At 48.2% G+C, this 21,919-nt stretch overlaps 1 protein-coding gene across 2 annotated transcripts in view; it reads left to right on the plus strand.

Moving 5' to 3' along the window:
* The window catches only part of Abcc12 (ATP binding cassette subfamily C member 12), a 56,850-nt gene that overhangs the window by 10,903 nt on the left and 24,028 nt on the right, over positions 1 to 21,919 (plus strand). The window contains exons 7-16 of one of the 2 annotated variants that reach the window (XM_023713021.1): positions 545 to 693; positions 3,083 to 3,190; positions 4,897 to 5,175; positions 8,804 to 8,875; positions 11,983 to 12,107; positions 14,876 to 14,948; positions 16,342 to 16,545; positions 19,434 to 19,568; positions 19,674 to 19,749; positions 19,809 to 19,904. In XM_023713021.1, coding sequence (XP_023568789.1) covers positions 545 to 693; positions 3,083 to 3,190; positions 4,897 to 5,175; positions 8,804 to 8,875; positions 11,983 to 12,107; positions 14,876 to 14,948; positions 16,342 to 16,545; positions 19,434 to 19,568; positions 19,674 to 19,749; positions 19,809 to 19,904 — 1,317 coding nt within the window. The remainder of the gene's footprint in view (positions 1 to 544; positions 694 to 3,082; positions 3,191 to 4,896; positions 5,176 to 8,803; positions 8,876 to 11,982; positions 12,108 to 14,875; positions 14,949 to 16,341; positions 16,546 to 19,433; positions 19,569 to 19,673; positions 19,750 to 19,808; positions 19,905 to 21,919) is intronic. The other variant, XM_004629190.1, reaches the window with a different exon arrangement.

The following is a 21,919-nucleotide window of genomic DNA, read 5'->3' on the forward strand; positions in this document are numbered from 1 at the left end:
GAGATGCTCTTGAGTTTTGTTCTTGGGGCACTAGGCAGGGGCCCCAATTACAAGCTTTCTTTAGTTGGTGCCCAACATTAAAAAAAAAAAAAAAAAGATAGCTCACAAAAGCCCAGATCTCACACCTCAGAACTGTCACAGACTTGTAGATGAGGCTTCCACACGCCTGAAATGACTGCCTGGTACTGAAGTCTGACTAAGCATTCCGTCACCTTCTATATCTACTCGTGTCATCCTGCGGCTCCTCTGTCATTTACAATCCTAGCTTGGGCTCTGTAGGGCTCTGAGTGCGTGCTGCCTGATACCCTGAGTACCAGGACTGGAAGGGACCTTGGATGCTGTCCAGTCCTGGCCTCTGATGTGTGCTGAGCTCCTCCTCCGTGCTGGGTTTGCGCCTGAGGCTTCCTGTATTCTCTCCTTTTAAGCTTCACTGTAGGAACCATTAATCCTCATTTGGAGGAGCATCAGGCAAAACAATACATTTCTGAGGGCTGGTGCTTGACATGTAAAATAAGACTACCTTGAACTGTTTTCTATTTCACAGATATAAGAAAGAAGGAAAGAAAGTTGCTGGAAAAAGCTGGATATATTCAAAGTGGGAGCTCGGCACTGGCCCCTGTTGCGTCCACCATAGCCATCGTGTTGACATTCACCTGCCATATCCTTCTGAGGCGCCAGCTCACTGCCTCTGTGGTAAGGATTAGCTCTAGTTCTGGGCTCCTTTGTACCTAGTACTGGAAGATCTAGATAGAGAGGGACTTGAACTCCAGCATCAGAACATCTAGTATCAGACAGCCAAACTTGTCCAGACTTCAACCCTAACTTTCTAACAAGTTCTGGGAGCCCAGGAGAAACTGACAATAACCCTTACCCAGTCCATGGCACAGTAGGGGTCATGAAATACTGAAACACAATTTCACACTGCAGAAAAAAACTGGAAAACTGAAAGAGCCCCTGACTGCTTTCCTCCCTGCAGTGCACTACACAAAGGAGAGCTGGGAAAAATGTCCTCTTGTTGGGAGGAGTTGGAGGCCTTTGGAGACAGTGGATTTGGGTCAGACCCAGGTAGCAGCCAGGTCTGCCCTGTTTAAATTTTGACTCTGACTTCCTACTTTGAAGAGGGCAAATCACTGAGTGATTTGTAGCCTTAGTTTTATTATCTGTAAGCAGGATGAGAATAGCCCCTCCCAGGAGAGTTGTGAAAACAGAATGTCTGCTTCCTGTAGAGCATTTGGAATCACCCCTTCCTGTTAGCCTGGGTCTTAGCCAGGCAGAGCAAATGTGGGTTGTGAGCCTCAGAGGGGGATCTGGGTGGAATGTGAGATGCCTACACTGTTCCATTTGGGACCTGAGTATCCAAAGGTAAAGAAACGCTGAGCTAGAGGGAAAATGGCCCCTGGCTTGCACAAAGAAAAAAAGCTAAGATTTCAAACCAAGTGTGTGCAGGACAAGTAGTTGGAAGACAGCTAGCAAAGGCAAGCAAAAAAAGAGCAGGAAGTTGTAAGACATTGTTAGTGTCACAGGAGAAAAATTGCACCTTAAATCAGGGAATGCAAGGGGAGGGAAGTGGTTATATTTGAGGAGCCAGGATGCTTTTGCTGGGCCTGGCTCTGTGGGACCCCGGTTCCATTCCTGTGCTCAGTCTCTCTCTCTCTCTCTCTCTCTCTCTCTCTCTCTCTCTCTCTCTCTCTCTGCAGGTGCGCTGTTTAATTTCTCAGGTTCTTCAGCCAATAATATCTCTTGCCCACTTTACTATTACTCTAGGCCTTTGAATCTGGCTGTGAGCTCAAGCCTGAATGTGACACTGTCCAATTAGTATTGTGACTGCTTTTTATGACCCCTAAAAAAAAACATGCTTTTTCACGGCCAGCAGCAATGCATCAAGCAGATTGATCTGAAACCAAATCAAGTACATGCAATTGATATTTTCTAGCATGATGTTCAGAAGAAATCTAGACCCAAATCAAATTTGCTGAAGGCATAATTACATTCCTTTTGCTTCAGAAGCTCCTATAGGTCCTCCCTCTGCTGGGGCTGTGTCAGTGGGAGTCATCCATACGGTGCTGGGTCATGCTAGGCATCCCAGCTGCCGCATCAACCAAAGCCCAGGCTTCTCAAGCCGAAGTGGTGCTGGGTGCCTGGGCAGGGTGTATCCAGGACTGGAGGGGATTGGAGCATCCTTGTCCAGCCTCTTCCAGGACCCTAGGCATGGGTCCCATTCAATAGTAGTGGATTTTCTTAGGGTTTATTGAAGGAACTTGGATGAATTTCTTCCTTTCTAACTAGAAAGGAAGCTGGGGCTGCTAACTACATGTCAGACTGATGAGCTGACAGAATCTGGGAGATGGGTCCCACACACTTATGGTGCCAGTAGCAGGCAGATAACCTGTATTATTGGGCCTCTCTGACATTTACCCACTAAGCAGTGTTCAGTGGGGAAGAAAGATAGGAGATGACTTTTATGGGAACTGCCATTGAATGAAAGCTCTCAAATCTGGCCTTGGTGCAGGGGAAGGCAGGGCCTAGAGGCCAGTTTTGGGGAGCAGGAGAGCTAGAGGCCACACTTGAGCAGCTGGTAGGGATGGGCAGTTCCTTCCAGAGAGCCACCATTTCCATCCCTGATCCCAATAGTCCAGCTGCCCCTGGAGAGCAGAGACCAGGATGCGATGACCTAGGAACATTTGCATTGACTTTTGAATAAATGCCTATGTTTGGAGAAGGATGTGATATGGATGAGAATTTCTAAATGTTGCTGGCTAAGGGCCTGCCCCAGATGGTCTCCCTCCTAAATCAGCAAATACAAGTGGACATATTTCTCACTATTTCAGTGAAAATCCAAAAGCAAAATAGATCAAGATGCTATTGTCCTGAATTTGCTAAATCAAAGGTCATGGGCTATGAATGGAAATCTGTTCCTCTATGAATCCAATTGTGCCAACACTTCTCATCTTAGAGCTTTAACTCCCCTCGATAGCATGGTTCAGAGCCAAAGCCACTTCCCATTCTGTTTTTTTTTCTTATCTTCATTTTTCCACTTTCCATTCTTAACCTCATGGGGTTTTTTGTTGTTGTTGTTCTTTAGGCATTTAGTGTGATTGCCATGTTTAACGTAATGAAGTTTTCAATTGCAATCTTGCCTTTCTCAGTAAAAGCGATGGTGGAAGCCAATGTCTCTCTAAGGAGAATGAAGGTATAAGTAACTCTGGGTGAGTAGGGAAGAGAGATCTCATTTCTGGGTGGGAAACACTTGAATTTGGGGATGCTGTTCTAATATATGGGGGTGCTGGGTCACTTACTGGGCTGACTGAGAAAAGAGTGTATCACAGTTGGAACAATAAGTGTGCCTGAAAGAGGCAACTGTATGAGTTTTATAGATGATCTGCCCTTGTTGGAAAAATTAGAGAGAGTCTCTGCACATAGAGATGATGTTCCTGGCCTCTACTCTTGAGCCAGCTGAGAGCCTTAAGTTGTCCCAACAGTGGGGTTGTGTTTGCACTGGCCATCCCCTTTACGTGGTTTGTTCTATGAAGGGTATCATGATAGTGATGAGGCAGGGAAGGGGACCACACTGGTATAGTTGGTTGTTTAGTTATTGTTCATTCATCAAGCATTTACTGAGTGTTTCTTACGTACAAGGGAGATGGGAAATACAAGCAAAAGTAAGAGAATCTTAACCCTAGAAACCCTCACTCTTATTCTGAACCAGGTACCCTAGATATATGTTGAATGGTAAGGTATAAGGAACGTGCAGAAAGGGCAGGTGAAACAATTTTGAAGTTCAGGTGAAGAAAGGAAAAGGAGAAGGGTACTCTAGTCAAGAAAAGATGTTTCAGATATTTACATTGATTGGATGGTCTTCACCAAAGCCAGAAATGTGGAAGTCATCTTACCTATCCTTGCTTCCTGTCCTCCTCTCTTGCTTGCTTTCCACATCCCACAAATCCAGAGCCTATTCAGACATCTGATACTCACCTTCACTCAGTTTTTAGAGGCACCATTGCAAGACCAGATTGGAAGTCACACTGTTATAATTTTTTGAATACAACACAAGATTTGACACCATCACATTCATGGTGTTTATTGTGATATCAGAAAAAAAAATTAAAGGTGCTTCTTAGACTAGAGCACTGTGACTTAGTGATCCTGAACTGCTGGTTTCATGACCAGGTCCCACTGGAAAAACATGCTTTTACTTCCTTTGCCCATGCTGTGCCTTCCACTCAAACATTCCCATCTGCTCACCTCTTCCTCATCTTTGTCTGTGTAGCACCTGTACAGACTCAACTCAGGCAAGAACTCCATGGGCCTCCAGGATGGGGAGCCAAGTGTCCCTTTTCTGGTGATTATGTGCTTTGTTTTGTCACATTTCACTAAAATGATCTGTGAATCTTCCCATCTTCTCCTAGGCCAGCATCTTAGAGGACAGGACCTATGTTTTGTTTATATTTGCATTTCCCCATAGCCTGGTTTATGGTAGGCATAGCAGAAATGTTTTGTTGAATGAACTGGATGCGGACCTGGGAAAATGACACAGCAGAGACTGAGAACATGACCTTGGTTTAATATGCCTTAGTGCCAAGCAGTGACGCCTGTCCCCCCAAAGTTGCAGAGGCTGACTATCTTGGGCATAAAGGGGGAATAGGGTTGTGATTGGCATAATCCAATGTGGGTGACCCACATAAGCTTCATGGTTAAAGAGGCAACTGTCCCAGATAGTATGAGCTAGTGGACTATTTCTGCTGCAGCTTCTCCTGGGGGAATAGCCTCAGAATTTCTTTCTTGAATGTCCCAGGTAAAATCGCCAAGATTGTAGTTCTGGGTCATTAGAGTGTTTATTGGCAGGATTCTCATAACCGGAGGATGTCTACTCATTTAATCGTATCTCTTTAATCTTAGAGAATTCTCATAGCTAAAAGTCCCCCATCTTACATCACCCAACCAGAAGACCCAGGAACTGTCTTGCTTTTAGCAAATGCCACTTTGACATGGGAGCAAGAAGCTGGTGTGAAAACTGACCCAAAGAAAGTGCAGAAGCAGAAAAGGCACTTCTTCAAGAAACAGAGGTCAGAGATATATCATGAGCAAAGTCCATCAGTTCAGGGCATTGCTGGCCCTGAGGAGCACAATAGCAGCCCCAAATCGGTTCTGCACAACATAAGCTTTGTGGTGAGAAAGGTGGGTGCAGCGGTCAGTTTGTGTTGCTTTTACAGAATATTGGATCGACTCACTTGTAGAAAAGGTTGCTTTGGGTACATAGCTCTGAAGGCTCCAGTTCAAGATTGGGGTCCCATGGTTTTGGGACCTTGGGAAGGGTGACACAGCATGGCAGGAAGCACAGAGCAGGACACATGCCTGAAGACAGGAAACAAGAGAAAGAAGAAATGTTTGGGGTCCCATGAAGCACCTTGGACCTGAGAACCCCTACAAGTTCCTCCTCCTAGTTGTGAACACCCATAGCACCACCCTGAAGGCCAAGCCTTTAGCACATGACCCTGTGGGCTCTGGAGGTAGCCTGCACCGTGCTCTTCCAATCTCTTGAAAGGTATATGGAGCTGCAGGTGGTTGTGGGAGGTCCCTCCTCCCTAGTTGGAAAACTTTACTCAGAGATATCTTCCTCTAGAAGGTGGTTTCATGCTAGTACTGACTTTCAATACCTTTTGTGGGACCAATTATAATTTTGAATGGATGATCCATTTCAGATAGCCTCTAACTCACTCTCTTTCATAAATCTTTTAAACTTTGTTCTGAATGTCACACTGGTGTACTAAGATAGACAATGATAATTGACAATTAAGAGCTCTAACCATTTACCAGGTTGTGGTACTTAGCCATTCGAGTAACCCTGAGAGGTAGGTACTAACCACTCCCACTGTGTGACTGAGGAGCCTGAGGCATGAGGAAATGAACTAACTTATCAAAGTTCAACTAGCTAGCAAGTGGCAGAGGACAGCTTCATGCCAGAATGCCCACTTCCAGTCTGTACTCCTAACCACCATAAATTTCTCTCTTGTGAAAAGCAAAATGAGATCAAAAATCACTCCAGCAAATGGGAGCAGAGTGAAGGCAACCCCTCCAGGTACACTGAGCCTTTCTTTCTCTCTGGATTGAAGGCTAGAATCTATAGGTATGTGTTTAGGGTTTTTTGCAGCTCCTGTGGGTGTCTTCTTGCACCGGGAACTTGGCAGCAGCACTTCCACAGTGGCAGTGTTGATTTCGTCACAGAGGTTCACCACTGGTCTCCCATCTTGTAAACTCACTCTTTCCCTGTGCAAACTCTATAGAAGGAGAGGCTTTCATTTACTATGCAATGCTAAGCTTAGTAGCCAGCTCGAGAATGTGCTTCTCATAGCTAACAAGGTCATCTATCAGGCAGTCACTGGCAACAATATCTAATATTTGGTGGACTGACAGAAATGGACCTTGGAGTTTTGTGAAGTTGTATCAAATGCAGTGAGTTTGCCTTGTGTCCTTTGTGCTTCTGGGGTGTAGGGGCTGTGGGCCCCAACCACGCCTTCCCAATTGCTTCAGAAAAGCCCCTGAAAGCTGCTGTCATCTTCTAAAGAACTGCCTTTTAGACCTCCAGTTGCTTTACTCCAAATTCTCTTTTTAGTCCATTGGTAACATGGATTTGTGTGTCAAGGGCATGCTTAACATTTTGTGACTAAGTGGAAGATGTAGTTGGCTGATACAGCTGTGGGGATTAAGGGTGCACCTCTGGGGCTTGCTAGGCTTTGGTTCTAGACCTAGCCACTTACCAACTATTTGACCTTGAGTATATTGCCTAAGCTTTGAAGTCTCTTGTCTTTTTAGTTGCTGCATGGATTTTGTAATAATGCCACTTCACAAGATGGTTGAGAGAACTGAGAGAGGCCCATATAAAAATTGTTGAGCCCAGTATAAGTCTCAACTGCTGTGAGCAGTTGTTGCCTTTTTTCCTTGAACAATCATATTCAGCTCAAGTGCTGCCCTTAAAAATGTCCTAAATTCAGGCCATCCACGTTTTTCCAAATTTAGTTCCATGATTGCATTAACTCTGTCCTCCAAGAGAAAGGCAGGGTGTGTTGTTCAGTTAATGTCTTTAGCACCCAGCCGAGTACCTGGCTTAGAGGTGCCCATTAAAGTTTGTTGAATAAAAATGACATGTGAAGAACCTAGAGGGTGTGGTTTTCTGCTGAGGATAAGAATGGATCCAGAATGCTCTTAACTGGTACTTAGAAATGGAGAGAATGCAAAAGAAGGGAGTCAGGTACCTACTGAAACTGGATCTAAACCTACATGTCCCAAAGTCTCCCCAACATTCCCTGAACTTTCAGTGAGATTAAAATGGGTCAGTGTCATTTACCTGCAGCTTCCATTACACTATGGTTTTTTGAGAACAAGGACCATGTCTGTCTTGACCACTGCTTTGTCCTCATGGCTAACATGGTGGCTGACATGGCAACCTCATATGCTGGCTGTGGCAGGCAGGTGACAGGTGCATCTGATCTTGGATAGGAAAGAAGCCACATTTGGTTCCAGGCTGGGCATCTCTGTCATAAGGGATGGAAAGGAGCAGGTCAAATGCAAGTGGTCTTGAGTGTTCTGCAGAATTGCTGTGTCTGCTTGAACACAGCAGCAGCACTTCTCCACTGCAGAGCCCAACCTGAGTGGTCTGGCCGCCTTCAGTGGCTACTCTACCTGTTTGGTCCATGTCCTCAGGACCTTCAGGTGTGCTCCAGATGTCTTCCAACAGCTAGGTCTGCAGCTCTGCCTGAGGAGTCCTCATCCCACCCACAGAGCACCAGGACTTTCACAGCCCAGGAGCAGCCTTCAGGCAATGACTGCGCTCAGGGTTCCAGAGTTCCTCGAGTTCTCCTGCAGCACGGAGCCTCATTTGCCTTCTGTGGGAGCTGATTTAAGAGTCTTCCTTGCAGGAGCTCTGTCATCCCTTTCTGGTTTTGCCACCCTTCTTCCCTCTGGGTGTCTCTGAAACCTCCCCCAACACACAGCTTTCACTAAGCCCTTGATTCAGGCTCTATTTCTGGGAGAACTCAAGCTGAGACATCCGCCTTTCCGGGAAGACTTTCCTTCCACTCCCACCTCCACCACATTCCCAATCGCTCCCTCATGCTTTGCTTCCTGTCCACCTTTAGTAACTAAAACACAAGCTCTGTGGGGGCTGATGCAGAATTCTGTTGTACCCCTTGCTGTGTGTGTTACTGTGGGTTCTCAGAACAGTGTCTGGCACAGAACAGTTGCTAAATAACAACTGAATGGTTGCATTAATAAATTCACACTGTAGATTAGCTCAATGTGGTGAAACAGTATTACTGCTCCATGTTTTAAATTGAGTTATTATGCTGGGGGAATTGATAAAAAATGACTTTTGAAGAGTATTTACCTCTCCTTACTTTAAAGGCTGCTTTTATCTTCTTTGGGCTATATAGCTGTTTACCTCTCACTAGATTTGCTTTCCCATAATCTGGCACAGGACAGCCCTCTTGTCCAGGGTCTGTGTCCTCCAGACTGGCAGGAGGCTGTTTTGCATCAGTGCCTGTACGTGATTTCTAGAAGCCCTCTGGGCTCTGCTCTACTGCGCGAAGAGAACAGTTAATTAAGACTTACATTCCTGCAACCTCCAGGGCTGTGTGTGCTGGGGCTGGGGGTGAGGCTGCAGCTGCCACTTCACAGAGCCAGCAGAAATGCTATGTCCCCACGTGGCACAGCTGACATGGCACAGCCGACATGGTCTGGGGACCCTTGGGCCCAAGATCCTCTGGGAATTTAGGGAAGTGACCGTGTCTTATCTTTATTTCTCTGGCAGGGCAAGGTCTTGGGAATATGTGGGAATGTTGGGAGTGGAAAAAGCTCCCTCATCGCAGCTGTCCTGGGACAGGTAAGCTGTGTGGTATGAGTTGTGAAGGTAGAGCCCCAATGTGACAATAAAACAGTTTCCAGAGTTTAGGGACTTCAGGGGCCAGTGGAACAGCAAATGCCATGGACAGGCTCAGCTGCATTAGGTTTCCTACACATAATTAATGATGATTTCTGAGCTTTTAACACATCTTACAGCTCCAGGCCAGTTGGCAAGATTGGGGTAAGCTTTTCACTGCTCTTGGGTTTGCCCTCTGAGATGTGTATTAAATAGTGAGCACTTTCTTGCCTAGCGCTACACTTGGGTCAGGAAGAGTTGGTTCATCAAATCTATGGCTTTGGCCATGACTTAGGTTGTCCCAATTTTTCTAGGACGACTTGGGTTGTCCTGGAAAAGCCAGCAAAGCAGCTTGGTGGAGCACAGAGTCTGGATCTGGAGGTGACATTAGATGTGCTTTTTCCTTATTTGTCTCCATATACTCAGTGTCTCCCCAGAGCCAATTTTCTGCTGAGCCCACCTCAGAGATGGAATGGCTGAATGAATCTGCAGGCCTCCTGTAAGAAAAAGCAGGAGCTGGGTCCTGTCTTTTCTCTGCTATCACTGGCTGCATGGTCCCAGGAGAAATGGCCAAGCCCTCTCACCACATTTCTAGGCCTCTCTGTTGCCATAGTTCCTGAGTTGCATCATAAGTGAATGAGAAATTTCCTGGAAGAAGATGTTAAATCCTCCTTCTTACTCTTCTATTGCTAAAGAGAATGTTGTACATCTGAGACTGTAGCAGGAAGAAGTTGGGGTACCTCTGAAGAAATGAGAACCCCAGACTCAGTAGAGAGCCCCACCAGGGTGGGAAATGTTTTAGAAACTCCAATGTGAATGGGAAATGTTTTAGAAACTCTTTGGCTCCTGTGACTCCTCTGCAGGCAGAGTGACCACCCCTTCCTGGTGGAGGCTGAAGGGGGTGAGCTCCTGAGGTCCCCATGCCTTGCGATGCAGTGTGTGCACCCCTGTGACAGCCTAGGCACTGGAGCCGTGTTGGAGAACACTGGGCCAGCCAAGTTCTCCACTGAAGGACAGGAATCCTTGTGACAGCATTAGAGATCCTCCACCCTTTGCTCAGGTTTCACCAGTGACCAGAAACTGTCTCGCAGTCAGTCCCATCTTTGGATTTTGTTATGTGTATTGGAGTGAAATTTGCCATCTTGCAACTTCTATCCTCTTGTCTTCTCATTTGGGGCATCTCAAAGGAGATAGAATCTATCTTCCTGAAACAGTGGAGGAGTCAGGCTCCTTTGTGTGGTTGCTCAGTGGCTGGTCATCATGCTGGTAAGCCCCAGGTTCATCACCTGCCCAAGCCACTGGCCACTGTTTAATCTTGGATAAATAAATTAGCCTCTCTGGGCCTCATTTTCCTTATCTATAAAACAGGGCTAAGAAAAGTGGTGATGAGGATTAAATAAAATAATTTATGTAACGTTGGCTGTAGATGATTCCATGGTGATAAGCATCTTATATACATTCAACACAGTGCCTGGAATGTAGCTATGCATTTTATCTATTATTATTATTACTGTTACCATTGATATCATCATGACTTACTCAAGTCTAATTCTGTGTTTCTTGGGATATTCCTGAGGGGAAGTGATACCACATCCTTTGGCATCTTTGCTGTCTTCTGCTGCTGTGTCTATGAACATCAGCCCTGAGCCACTGTGGCCTGCTCATGTGTCCCTTTTCTGATAGCTTTAAGCTATCAATGCCCTCATTGTCTATCACAAGCCAACCCTGCTGGATCATCTTACATGACCTTATGTAATTAGGGCCACCAGCTAGAGCCCAGGTGTATTGTTTAATTGGATTGCTCAATGGTTCTTTTTTAAATTAAAAAAAAAAAAGAGAATACAAAATGATAAAAGAGAAAGCAACCCCCCAAAAAATTCCAAAAACCGCACTAGAAACAATACAGAATTTCATCAAAGAAAATAATAAGAATATGACAATGGTTGATATATTACATAATATTATCTTCAAATTAATTATTTAGATTACCAGATATAATCATGCAAAATTGGAAAAAGAAAAAGAAAAAAATGTAAGCATTAACTGTTCCTATCAACAGACGAGCAAAAATCAGCAGTATAATTATCCTGATAAATATAAGGATAAATATTTCTTTTTCCCTTCTTTCTTTTGTCATTTTCCTCATCCCAGTTTTTGCTCAATGGTTGTAAGTCCTAGAGTGACACATGAAACTGGGCTTTCCACTCCTCTTGAAAGATCAGAAACTCTGGCCACTGCAGGCTTGCATCTTTGTGGGGCCAACTGTACATCTGCATCACGGCTGCTTCCATAATGGAGGGCATAGCAGGACTTCTTCATCCCTGGGACAAAATACCTAATACCCATAAGTTAGAGGAGGAAAGGTTTATTTTAGTTCACAATTTGGAGACGTTTCTGTCCATCATCAGCTGGTTCCAAGGCAGAGCAGCATAGTAGAGACTTGGCAGGGAAGAAACAGTCCATGGCAGGACAGGGCAGCAGTCCTCCTCCTCTTCTTTCTTTTTTATTCCATCCAAGCTACAGCCTATTGTTTGATGCTACTCACACTCAGCATGGACCTTCTGCCTTCAAGTAAAGCCATTCAGCACACCCAGAACTATGATAAAGCAACGTATTAAGCCATTTATCACACACCCATGATCCATTATCACATACTCATGATCTAGTCACCCCCAATTGAGTGTATGAGCCCTTGAGGGGACATCTAGATACAAGCCAAGGAGACTGGGACACAGCCAGTGCACCTAGAGGAAGTGGAACCTCTTACAGTCAGGCTGCTTGCAGGGCATCTCCATGGGAGTTGACACAGAGGTTCCCTGTGCACCTCAGCAGCCCAGCAATTGGAGCTTTCCAGTCAGCTGCAACTCCTCCCTGACATTCCCTGCCTGGCCCCAGGCAGATATAAATTTTAGATGTTGCTTCTGCACAATTTGGCTTTGCAGTGTACATACAGGCATCCTGTCAACCTGCATCTTCCCTATCAGTGCTCATGACCAAGCAAGGTGTGATGATTCCCAAGGAAAAAGCCTTGGGGTCTGGCTTCTGAGTACTTTCTGGCGTTGTTGCTCCAGATGCAGTTACAAAAAGGAATCGTGGCAGTCAGTGGGAGTCTGGCCTATGTTTCACAGCAAGCCTGGATCTTTCATGGAAATGTGAGAGAAAACATCCTATTTGGAGAAACGTACAATCACCACAGGTAACGCTAACTTCTAAAGTATAAGGTCCTGTAGTATCTGGTATGCTCAGCTGCAGATGCAGAGGCCATTGGTAATGATTACTAAATGGGTTTCTTTAATGAGCTCTGCTGGAGCCTTCATTGGATCCACATGGACACTGCTTTGTTCTACCTGACCCAAGAGTTCAGGAGAAGTACCTTCTGCAGACCTGAGACTACACACCAAGTAAGGGATGCAATTGACACTTGGTTTCCAGGGCAAATTACCATATGTTTTGAGTTTTTTTTTTTTTTTTTTTTTTTTGTAGCAGGGCATATGTTGTCTGACTAGAGAAAAATGAATCTGGCAATTCTGCTTTAGGCTGAGTAACCAAAACTTTACTTAACATTATAAGCAGCAGGCATGCAATTAATCAGCCCTGACAGTATTCATTGATGTCAGCACTATCAGGATATATTAGTGTCCTCAAAATGATTTAATGAAATAAAACAAAGGACCAGTTGTAATTATTTGTTATATATTGGACCATCATGTTTGAGCTTTGGAAAGTAAAAGCTTCTTAGGTTCTTTGCTGAACTTGTGCATTCCATCGTGAGTCCCCACACTGTTCAGGGGCATCCTGGCATTACATCCCCATTGCACAGATGAGAATTCTGAGGGCCACTGATTGGCCCAAGATCAAAGCTACCAAATAGCAGTTTGAGTCTTGGCCTTAGGGCTTGAACTCCAGCATCATCTACTCTCATTGCAGCTACTCAGTCACTGGGTCACTCAGAACCCCCAGCACCGCAGTGCTGAACTGAGAAGAAATGGATCCTGGGTCTGGACTTTTTCATCTCGCTGTCTGACCCACAAAGCCCTCCTTGATGGTTTAAATCAGCAGCCTGTGCATTTCCAGCAAGAGGCCTGGGGTGTGGCCTCCCACCACCAAGAGGTGGTGGCAAGAAAGTCCCATCAAGCTGGGAGTCCTAGCATCAGCCCAGCCCACATGCTCTATGCAGTGTCTCCCAGCCCTGACTCCTTCTACCAGTGTATTCTCCCAGCCCCACCCAGAACACTTTCTCCTTTTGCAGAAGCAGGCTGGAAGGAGGGTTTCTCTATTAAGGAAACTCCAAGAGTGGATACATAACGCCTGTCATACACAGGGCACATGGTGATGAGTCTGCCCTCCAGGTGCTCATGGCTGCAAGGGGCTGGAAGACTGCACAGATGACAGGGCGCACCTAAGGCTGATGGCTGAGTGGCAGGAGACATTAGGGCTGGGGGTTCAGGGAAGAGAAGGCAGAACTTGGATTGGGCCTTGGAAGGAGAATTGAGCACCTTTCATCTGTGGCTCTTTAGCAGAAGTTCAGGTCCTAGAGTAGAAATTGTGGCCCTCAGGGTCCCAGAAAACATGGAGGTGGCAGGAAATTCAAGCTGGGAGTGTCAGGAGCATGAAGATATGCTGAGCAGTCTGAGACTTTCTGCTGAAGGTCGGCAGAGGTAGCAATCTTAGCGCCCTTGGTGGAGAAGGAGCAGCACGGCCGGACCTGTGCGCACTGCTTCATGATGCCTCCCTGCTCCCTTCTCACCATGGCCCCACACATCATTAGCCTGGTCTTACTGAGTAGGGTGAGGTCACAGAGGCACAGTCACTTCTCTAGGGCTTCCATGTGGGTACAAACCTACATCCTCCTGATGGATGCAACTGCCATGAACTCTAGCCCAAAGGTGCTGTATAAGTCCCAGAGAGGACCTGAGGTCCAGCATGCAGGAGATGTGTCTTGCAGGAGATTCTGATGGTGATTCAAATCATATCAATCGATCACCAGCCTCTGTGGAGGTAGGAGGACCATCAAAAGGTGTAGAGGCCTGGGGTGGGGGGGTAGAGGCCAGTTATGGGGGCTGGCAGCTGCCCTGATGGGGAAGAACCCAGCTGCCAGCAGCCCATCATCCTTGCAGAGCAGGAGCCAGCTCCTGAGAGCCATGCAACAGTGCCTAGTGGTGAATGTTCTGATTCTAATGGGACTGTCTGGTGAGACTGAGAGGGGGAAAGTGTGGCTTCTTTCATGACATGGCCTGCATACACCTCCTATGTGTGGACTTTCCAAATCCCCAAGGGGTGGCACTACTGCCCTTGGCTTTGTCCCCTCTGTGGGTAGTGGCAGAGCTTGGTGAAGCAGCCTGGGTGCTGCAGATCAGAGCTGCTGCAGGCTTCCCAAGTCCCCTTACCAAAGATGGAGCTGAGGCTGAGGGAGGCAGAGGGAGGAGACAGAAGTGGGAAGTCTGAGAGCGGTGCCCTTGATCCTACTTGGCCTCACTCCTTTTAGTGTGTTGTGCCTCAGCTGTCCCAGGAGCAGAACCCTGTCCTTTCCAGTCTGGTGAGAGTGACAAGTGAAAGAGTGGCTTTGGGAGCAGAAGGGGCTCTGCAGCTCCACCCCAACAACTTCTGCCCTCACGCTGAGCACACTCTCTGGTTTCAGGAGCATTGGTAGCATTGGCCACCCTGTGTTTCCTTCCAGGATTCCGGGATTCTGTGTATGCTGATGTCATCCCTGCCCCCGTCTGTGGCAGAGCCCTGTGGGGGAGAGGCTCTCCTGAGTCAGCTCCCATCATCAGGGTCATGGCCTGGGGCCCCAGAGGATGCTACCCTGAGCCTTCCAAGACAGTCACTAGTCTGGGAGCCTTGAGTGTGCCACTTGCTGCCTCCCCACCAGGCCCCAGCCACACAGTAGCCCCAAAAGCAGCCCAGGGCACAGGGCTGAGGGGTCTTTCTCCCTGTGCTGACCTCTGACCTTCGTCCCCGCAGATACCAGCACACAGTTCGAGTGTGTGGGCTCCAGAAGGACCTGAGCAGCCTCCCTTACGGAGACCTGACGGAGGTGAGCAGGCCCCAACCCTGCTTCCTGTCCTCCTGGGGTCGGAATATCCCAGAAACAGAGGCAAACATCAGGCTCTGTACCCTCTGGGGCTGTTCTTGTGGACCTAGCCACAGGCCTGGTGCCCAGCTGCCATGTTAGCTCCCTGAGGTCACTCCCAGGGCATTCCCATCTGTGGTCAGCACAGGGCAGGGTTCTCTCTCAGGGTCAGAGCATGGGCATGGTGCTGCCTGCTGCGGGAGCCCCAGGCCCTTCTAGCCTTCCTGGCTCGGCTCATCCCAGGATGGCAGAGACACCCCCAAACACTATCCCTGGGGGAGTTGTCCAAAGAGCTGACTTGGTCCTGGGTCCTATGAGTATAGGACCGGGGGGGGGTCACTGTGACCTCGTGTCCTCTCTTCAGCCCACTGAGCCTTTGCATAGCTGTCCCCCTTTTCCAGGGTCACTGAGGAGCTCAGAGAGCTAATGCTATCTGAGGAGAAGACAGCTCAGAGCACATTATCTTTCTCTGCTGGTGAACTCAGTCCACTGCAAAGCCCTGAGCCCCCACAGCCTCCTGGCCTGACACAGGAGGCTACCTCCAGGCTTGAGCTTCTGCCGCCCTGTGAAGTTTGAGCCTCTCTGCCTCTTCCTGCTGCCGTTACCCTGCTTTGAGTTGAGACCCCTAATCTCCCTCCTTGAGGAAGACTCTCTGAAGGCCTGTAATCTGAAACAGTCTGCCCCAAAGCCTCCAGATATGCTTCTCTCAGTGCTCATTGAATTCTGCTAGATGCTATTCTAGGGTGTGTGGCTCCCACCCTGAAGTGTGAGCTTCTGACAAATAAGGAGCTTCTCTTGTCCAGCTCCCTGGGTACCCACCCCAGCACCCAGCTCAACACACAAATAGCTGGATGTGATGTGAGCTCACTTTAGAGCTCCTGGAGGGAGCCATCTAGGCATCCAACCATCCTTTCCTTACCTCTCCACACTGAGCCTCTGACCCTGAAGGCTCAAGCAACAGGAACACGAGTTCTCTCTTTCCAAAGTGTAGACGTGCCTGCTAATGGGAGTAGTTGCTCTACAAGAAAGCAAGTAGATAGCTCCTTCCTGTTCTTGATCCATTCTCTGAGAGCTTTCAAATCCAACAGTTCCTGGGTGTTAGTGGTGAAAATGCAGCCTCTGTCCATGAGCATCGGGATGGGGCTACTGTGAGGAAGACACCTCTCTTTCTCGGCATCAGGTGAAGCAGCTTGCTATGCTGTTGTCCTGGGCCTCCTTTCTCATGTGCTGCTACACCAGGTGACAGTCAGTCTGTCTGCCTGCAAAGACCTGAGAAGCCTTGGGAAGCCTGTTCTTGAGAAATGGAGGGTGGTGGGTGGGGGTTCATGATGGGTAATGCCTTTGTCCCTGTCTGCAGATTGGGGAGCGTGGTCTCAACCTCTCTGGGGGGCAGAGGCAGAGGATCAGCCTAGCCCGCGCTGTCTACTCTAACCGTCAGCTCTACCTGCTAGACGACCCCCTGTCAGCCGTGGATGCCCATGTGGGGAAGCATATCTTTGAGGAATGCATTAAGAAGGCTCTCAGGGGGAAGACTGTTGTCCTGGTGACGCACCAGCTGCAGGTGATTGCCAACGCAGAACCCAGGAGATCTGGGGGTGGGGTGCCAACTGGTACTTTCGGCCTCCTCTTCTGTCCAAACACCCCTCTCCTGTCTGAGGCTGCCCTTGATGGAGGGATGTGATGGGAGGAAGCAGGGGACACAGGAGATGATCACTCCAGCCAACTCCTTTCCCAAGTAGCCCTGCCTGCTTTTATGCAAGACCTCCATTGGCTCTACCTTTGGGTTCAGTAGGGCTAGAGATGATCAGTGGTGGACCCCTTGGATGAAGGCCCAATGCCCCAGGGATTACCCCCAGAGGTTTGCTGGTCTGCTCCAAATCTGCCCTTTATTGGGAAGGTTCACATCTCTTTCATGCTTAGGAGCAATAATCTTGTTGAAGAAAGTGACTGGGTTTGTCCCAAGTGGATAGGAGAATTTGAAAACTTGGGGAGTGTCCTCACTGCATCAGTCCTGCATAACAGGTCCTGAATGCCTGGTGGGAATCCAAGCCCTCCTCCACCCAAGTCAAGCCAGGGTTTTCTTTCCTCGTGCTGTCTATGTTTCCCCTCAGTATAGTGAGTCCTAAAGATGGGCAGTGTGTGTGCCTGTGTGTTCTCCTGTGGAGAGACCTACACTGGGAGGCCAGTTGGGGTGGAGGGCAGAAGCCCATCTCCTCTGCCCTGACAAGTCAGTGAGGGCTGGTCTAAGGCAGAAGGCAGGCAGAGGTACAGAAGGTGGGGTGGGTGTGGGAGGTGTGCAGCAAATGAGTCTGACAGTACTGTAGGGTCCCTCTGGAGAAGAGTTTCTCCAAGAAGCAGGCTTTCCTGTCCCTGTGGCCCTGCTCCTGAGTCCCATTTGCCCAGGATTAGCATTCTGGCCCCCAAATCTGCTCCACTCATTTGGCTTCTGCACGTGTGGGCTGTCGGCAGCATTCCTTGGGGTGGGGGTGGGGGCTTGGCCAAGGCTTGGGGGAGAAGGAGCCCATCTCTTCAGGACTCCTGTGCAATGGGCTGTGGTCTGGCCAGCAAGTTAGACGTGATAACCACAGCTTGGTCTGTGAGTGTCCTGTAAGGAGAGCTATTCTACTGAGGAGTCCCGGGGATCTAGTGTGGGGCACAGGGGTCCCTATAGGAAAAGCTCCAACCTCAGCCCTAGGCCATCTTTGATACCCATTAGCTCACAGAATGACCTTAGGCAAGTGCTGTCTTTCCCAGGCTTCAGCCCCAGACCCCTCCTTTCCCCAAGGTCATTTTAGCTCCTTTTGCACTTTGGGAAAAGCAGGCGGCCACCAGGTGGCCCCAGCATCTCGCTCCAGCCAACCCTCTTTTCCTCAGGAGGAGGGCACTCAAAGCCCTAGAACTGAGCCTGGGGTTTTTCCAGAACATTTCTCTGCTGCTTTTACCTGGGGTGCTTCTGAGTGGTTGGGTGGGAGACCACGTTGCTGTACGCTTGAGAAAACATGAATTGAGGCCAGCGGCTGGCGGCTCACACTTGACCCAGGGCCAGATCGGTGAGCGTTTGCAGAACAAAGCTGCTCCAACTCGGGGAACCTTGCTGGAGTGAACTGGAGGCTCATGGGCCAGAAGGAGCTTCCCCAGGCCCTTCCAGGCCTGGGGTGTGGGCCTTGGCTTAGGCAGAAAGAGCTGTGAGGTGATTACAGGACCTGTGGTGCCTCAATTTCCTCATCTAGAAAAATCAGCTGATTTATTATCAAACTTCCTGATTTTCTGAAATACTAGAAGTGGGAGGCTAAGAGAGAAGAAAGAGGTCAGGCTTTGAAATGATAGAAGATGTGCAGGTGATGAGTTTGTCTTCTAAAGGGGTGTCAGAAAGTGCTGAGCTGACTTCAAAGCCAGGCCTGCTTTGCCCAGACTGTCCGAGGCACAGAATGGGGAGGCAGAGGCTGGACGGTCCATGCTATTGCGAAGGCTGTCATTTGACCCTCTGGGTACCACTCCCTCACTCCATTCAGGTGTGTGTGGCCAAATGGAGCCACTTTCTTTGGGCTTCTAAGGAGAGCATAGACCACAGGTTTGACCTTGGGTGGACCTTGCAGGAAGAAGGCTGCCTCTGGCTCCTGCTGTAAAATTTCTTTGGGCAGAACCCACTTAACTTTCACAGAATTTGCCCTCATCTTGCAGGGGTTCTTGCCTGTGACAGAATGATCGAATGGGAGAGCTCTGGCTTATTCCAAAGGAAGGGAAAGCCCTCTTAGCAGAACTCTCATCACAGGACTGACACAGACATGGAGGGAGTCCATGTGAGAAAAACAGAAGTGTCCTGGGCAAGATAGGGCTGCCAATGAAGTAGAGCCGTGCCTTTTTTGCACAGTTAAAGTGGTATAAACCCAGGCTCTGAGTGCACCTAGGCCAGTGTGCCAAGGTCAGGGGCCCTGGAACTCGATGGGGACGAGGACGTGTCCTGTTATAAGGAAAGAGGCCATCACTGAGGTCGTGTTTCCTCTTTACGAGTCTTGGCTGCAGTGACTGTCAGTTTCATTTTTCCACAATCAGATTGTGTAGGAGGGCAGATCATTTAGGGAGCATAAGCAAAAGAAGATTCATTGTGCTTCACGGGAAAGCCAAGGCCAGCATTCGTCCTCCTGCCTGTGTGTTTTCCATCTGTGGGGGCACCTGGTGATGTTTGGAGATGTTTCTGTTGTCAGCTGCAGAAAGACACGCTGTGGGTTTCTAGTGGGGAGAGACCAGAGCAGGGCTAAATATCCTACAATGCACAGGGCAGTCCTCGCTCCACACAAAGCCTAAGCTTTACCCCTCAAATCAATCCCATCAAGATCGAGAATGCCTGTGTTTGATACCCTGATCACTATTGGCTGGGAGTTTGACATAGGCTTTCCTCTCTTTAACCAAGGCAGAAGTTCATTATAGATGACTTTACCCTTTCTGCAGTTCCTGGAGTCTTGTGATGAAGTCATTTTGTTAGAAGATGGAGAAATTTGTGAAAAAGGGACCCACAAGGAGTTAATGGAGGAGAGAGGGCGCTATGCAAAATTGATTCACAACCTCCGGGGGCTGCAGTTCAAGGTGACTCTGTGTACCTGTGTAGGGGAGATTGGGACCCCTCGTGGTGATTTCCTGCCAGGGAGTTTTGTCATTGCACTTTCAGAAGGAATTTCATTTTGTCTCCAGGACCCTGAGAACATTTACAATGCTGCCATGGTGGAAGTCCTGAAGGAGAGCTCTTCTGAGAAGCGGGAAGATGCTGGTAAGGTCAGAACTAGAATCCCGGTGCTCTTACTGCCCTCTGCTCATGAACAGATACAGATCTCTCTTTATTTCTCACCCTAGTTTTGGCCCCAGGAGATGAGAAAGATGAAGGAAAAGAATCTGAAACTGAGTCAGAATTTGTAGACAAAAAAGGTATTGACCATTCTTTCATCTCTTGGTTATATTTTCTTGTTCATTTGTTTTTGAGATAGGGGCTTAGCAGGTAGCCCAGGTGGGCCTTGAACTTGAGGAAAACCTCTTGCCTCAGCCTCCCAAGTGCTGGGGTTACAGGTGTGTGCCACCATACCTGGCTAGTTTCAGATTCCTAAGCACAAGTTGAGCATCTACATTTTGGGATAGAAAGTATGGAAGCAGTGAACATCACTGGGACAGCCAGAACTACAGGTGCCCTATGGTTGAGGCTGGATGAATTCAAAGTTTGGCTCTACTGCTTACTAGTTTTGTGACCTTGAGCACTCTGAACCATAGCCTTCTAGTGCACAAAATAGGAAAATAATAGCACCAACATTACAAGTTCTTGCAAAGATTGAAGGAGAAGCGATATAAAGTGATTAGCACCATGCCTGGCACACAGTGATCCTCAAGCGTTGTGACTTGGAGAGACCAAAGCCATGTCCAAGGATTAATTCAAGGCAAAAGCAATAAGAAGTGTGAAGTAGTAAGGGGCTTAAGGTGTGCATTGGTCAGTTTTCTTCACTAGCGCAAAAATACCAGATACAACTTGAAAGAGGAGAGGTTTATTTGGCTCATGGTTTCAGAGGATTCAGTCCAGGTGTGGCTGGCTCCATGGCAGAAGCAGTATGGCAGAAGGACCTGAGAAGAAAGCAGCTCAACCATGGCAGCTAGGATCTAGGGAGCAGGCAAGAGCCAGAGTGGGAGATGCGCCCTCCAAGGTCAAAACCCTCCAGGGCTAGCTCCTCCCACCAGGTCCACCTGCTGCCAGCATATTTAGCTGGTATTTAATAGTGGATGAATTCACCAATGAACATAGTGTCTCCACGAGCCACATTTTGGGAGATATTTCAGATGCAAACCATCACAAGATGGGATGAAGTTATTCACTTTTTTAATAAATAAGGGGAAAATGTTCTACCATGTGCCAGACACTAAGCTAGGCTGTGGGAGGAAGAAGAGTTGCCCCAGCGTTCAGGCTCCTGTGGTCTGTCAGGGGTCACAGGCAAATGGATCACTGTGGGAAACAGACAAGAGTAATAGGGGTTTGGTGTGGGAGTAATGAAGAAGTTTGGAAACACTTTATAAATGGCGGGCTTCAGATGGTCCTTCAAGGAGGTGCAGGGGTTTTCTAAAAGGCTGGAGAACGTGTGTGTGGGGGGGGGCATTGAGGCTGAGGCAACAAGGAAATGCCAGGAAAGTGGGGAGGGCAGATGAAGCTGGTGAGGACCAGGGTGGCCAAACGACCCTTCCTCCTCCTGTGTCACTGCCACCTTCCATCCCTCCATCCACTCCATGAACTCTATGTCTTGCCATGTGCTGAAGACAGACTTTTCATCAAATTAAAGCTGTCACTGATTGCTTTGAGCCCACCACCATTTAATGTACCACTGAAGAAGAAAATTCTTCCAATTAAATGATCTCACACATATAGATTTCAGAGATGTGAAAATGTGGGGAGAAAAAATGTCTTGGAAGCGATCAAATTTGGCATCTCTAATGTGCTTGTGACACATACAGGCATGCACGTTTAGAAAGACACCTTATTTTTACTGCTCTGAAGGATTCCTAGGCTGAATGCCCAGACACCTCTTCTGTGCTTTTTGGGGTCTGTTCAGGCTGCCCGGGACCTGGGTCCTATGGGGAGAGTAATATTTACTCTATTTCTGCACCGCCCACCCTTCTGTAGAGAGGACAGTGAACTGAGTACTGCCATGCCAGGGAGAGATCTGGTCCTCCAGGATGAGCAGGGGAGAGACCACAGGAGCAGAGGCAGTGCTGTCCACCTTGCCCACCTGCCAGAGCATATCCGAGTGCTGCTGCTCATGAAGGCAGCCAGGCTGCAAAGGGCTTTGATTGTTTGCTTGCCTCCAGGGTACCGCTCATTAGGCTCTGCCCACAGCTGAGGCATCGCCTTCATTTCCCAATCTGAGCAGAAGCACAGTGAGCACAGCCGGGCCGAGCATTTTCAAAGC

This window comes from Octodon degus, unplaced genomic scaffold (genome assembly GCF_000260255.1).
Source record: "Octodon degus isolate 3935 unplaced genomic scaffold, OctDeg1.0 scaffold00028, whole genome shotgun sequence".
NCBI lineage: Eukaryota > Metazoa > Chordata > Mammalia > Rodentia > Octodontidae > Octodon > Octodon degus.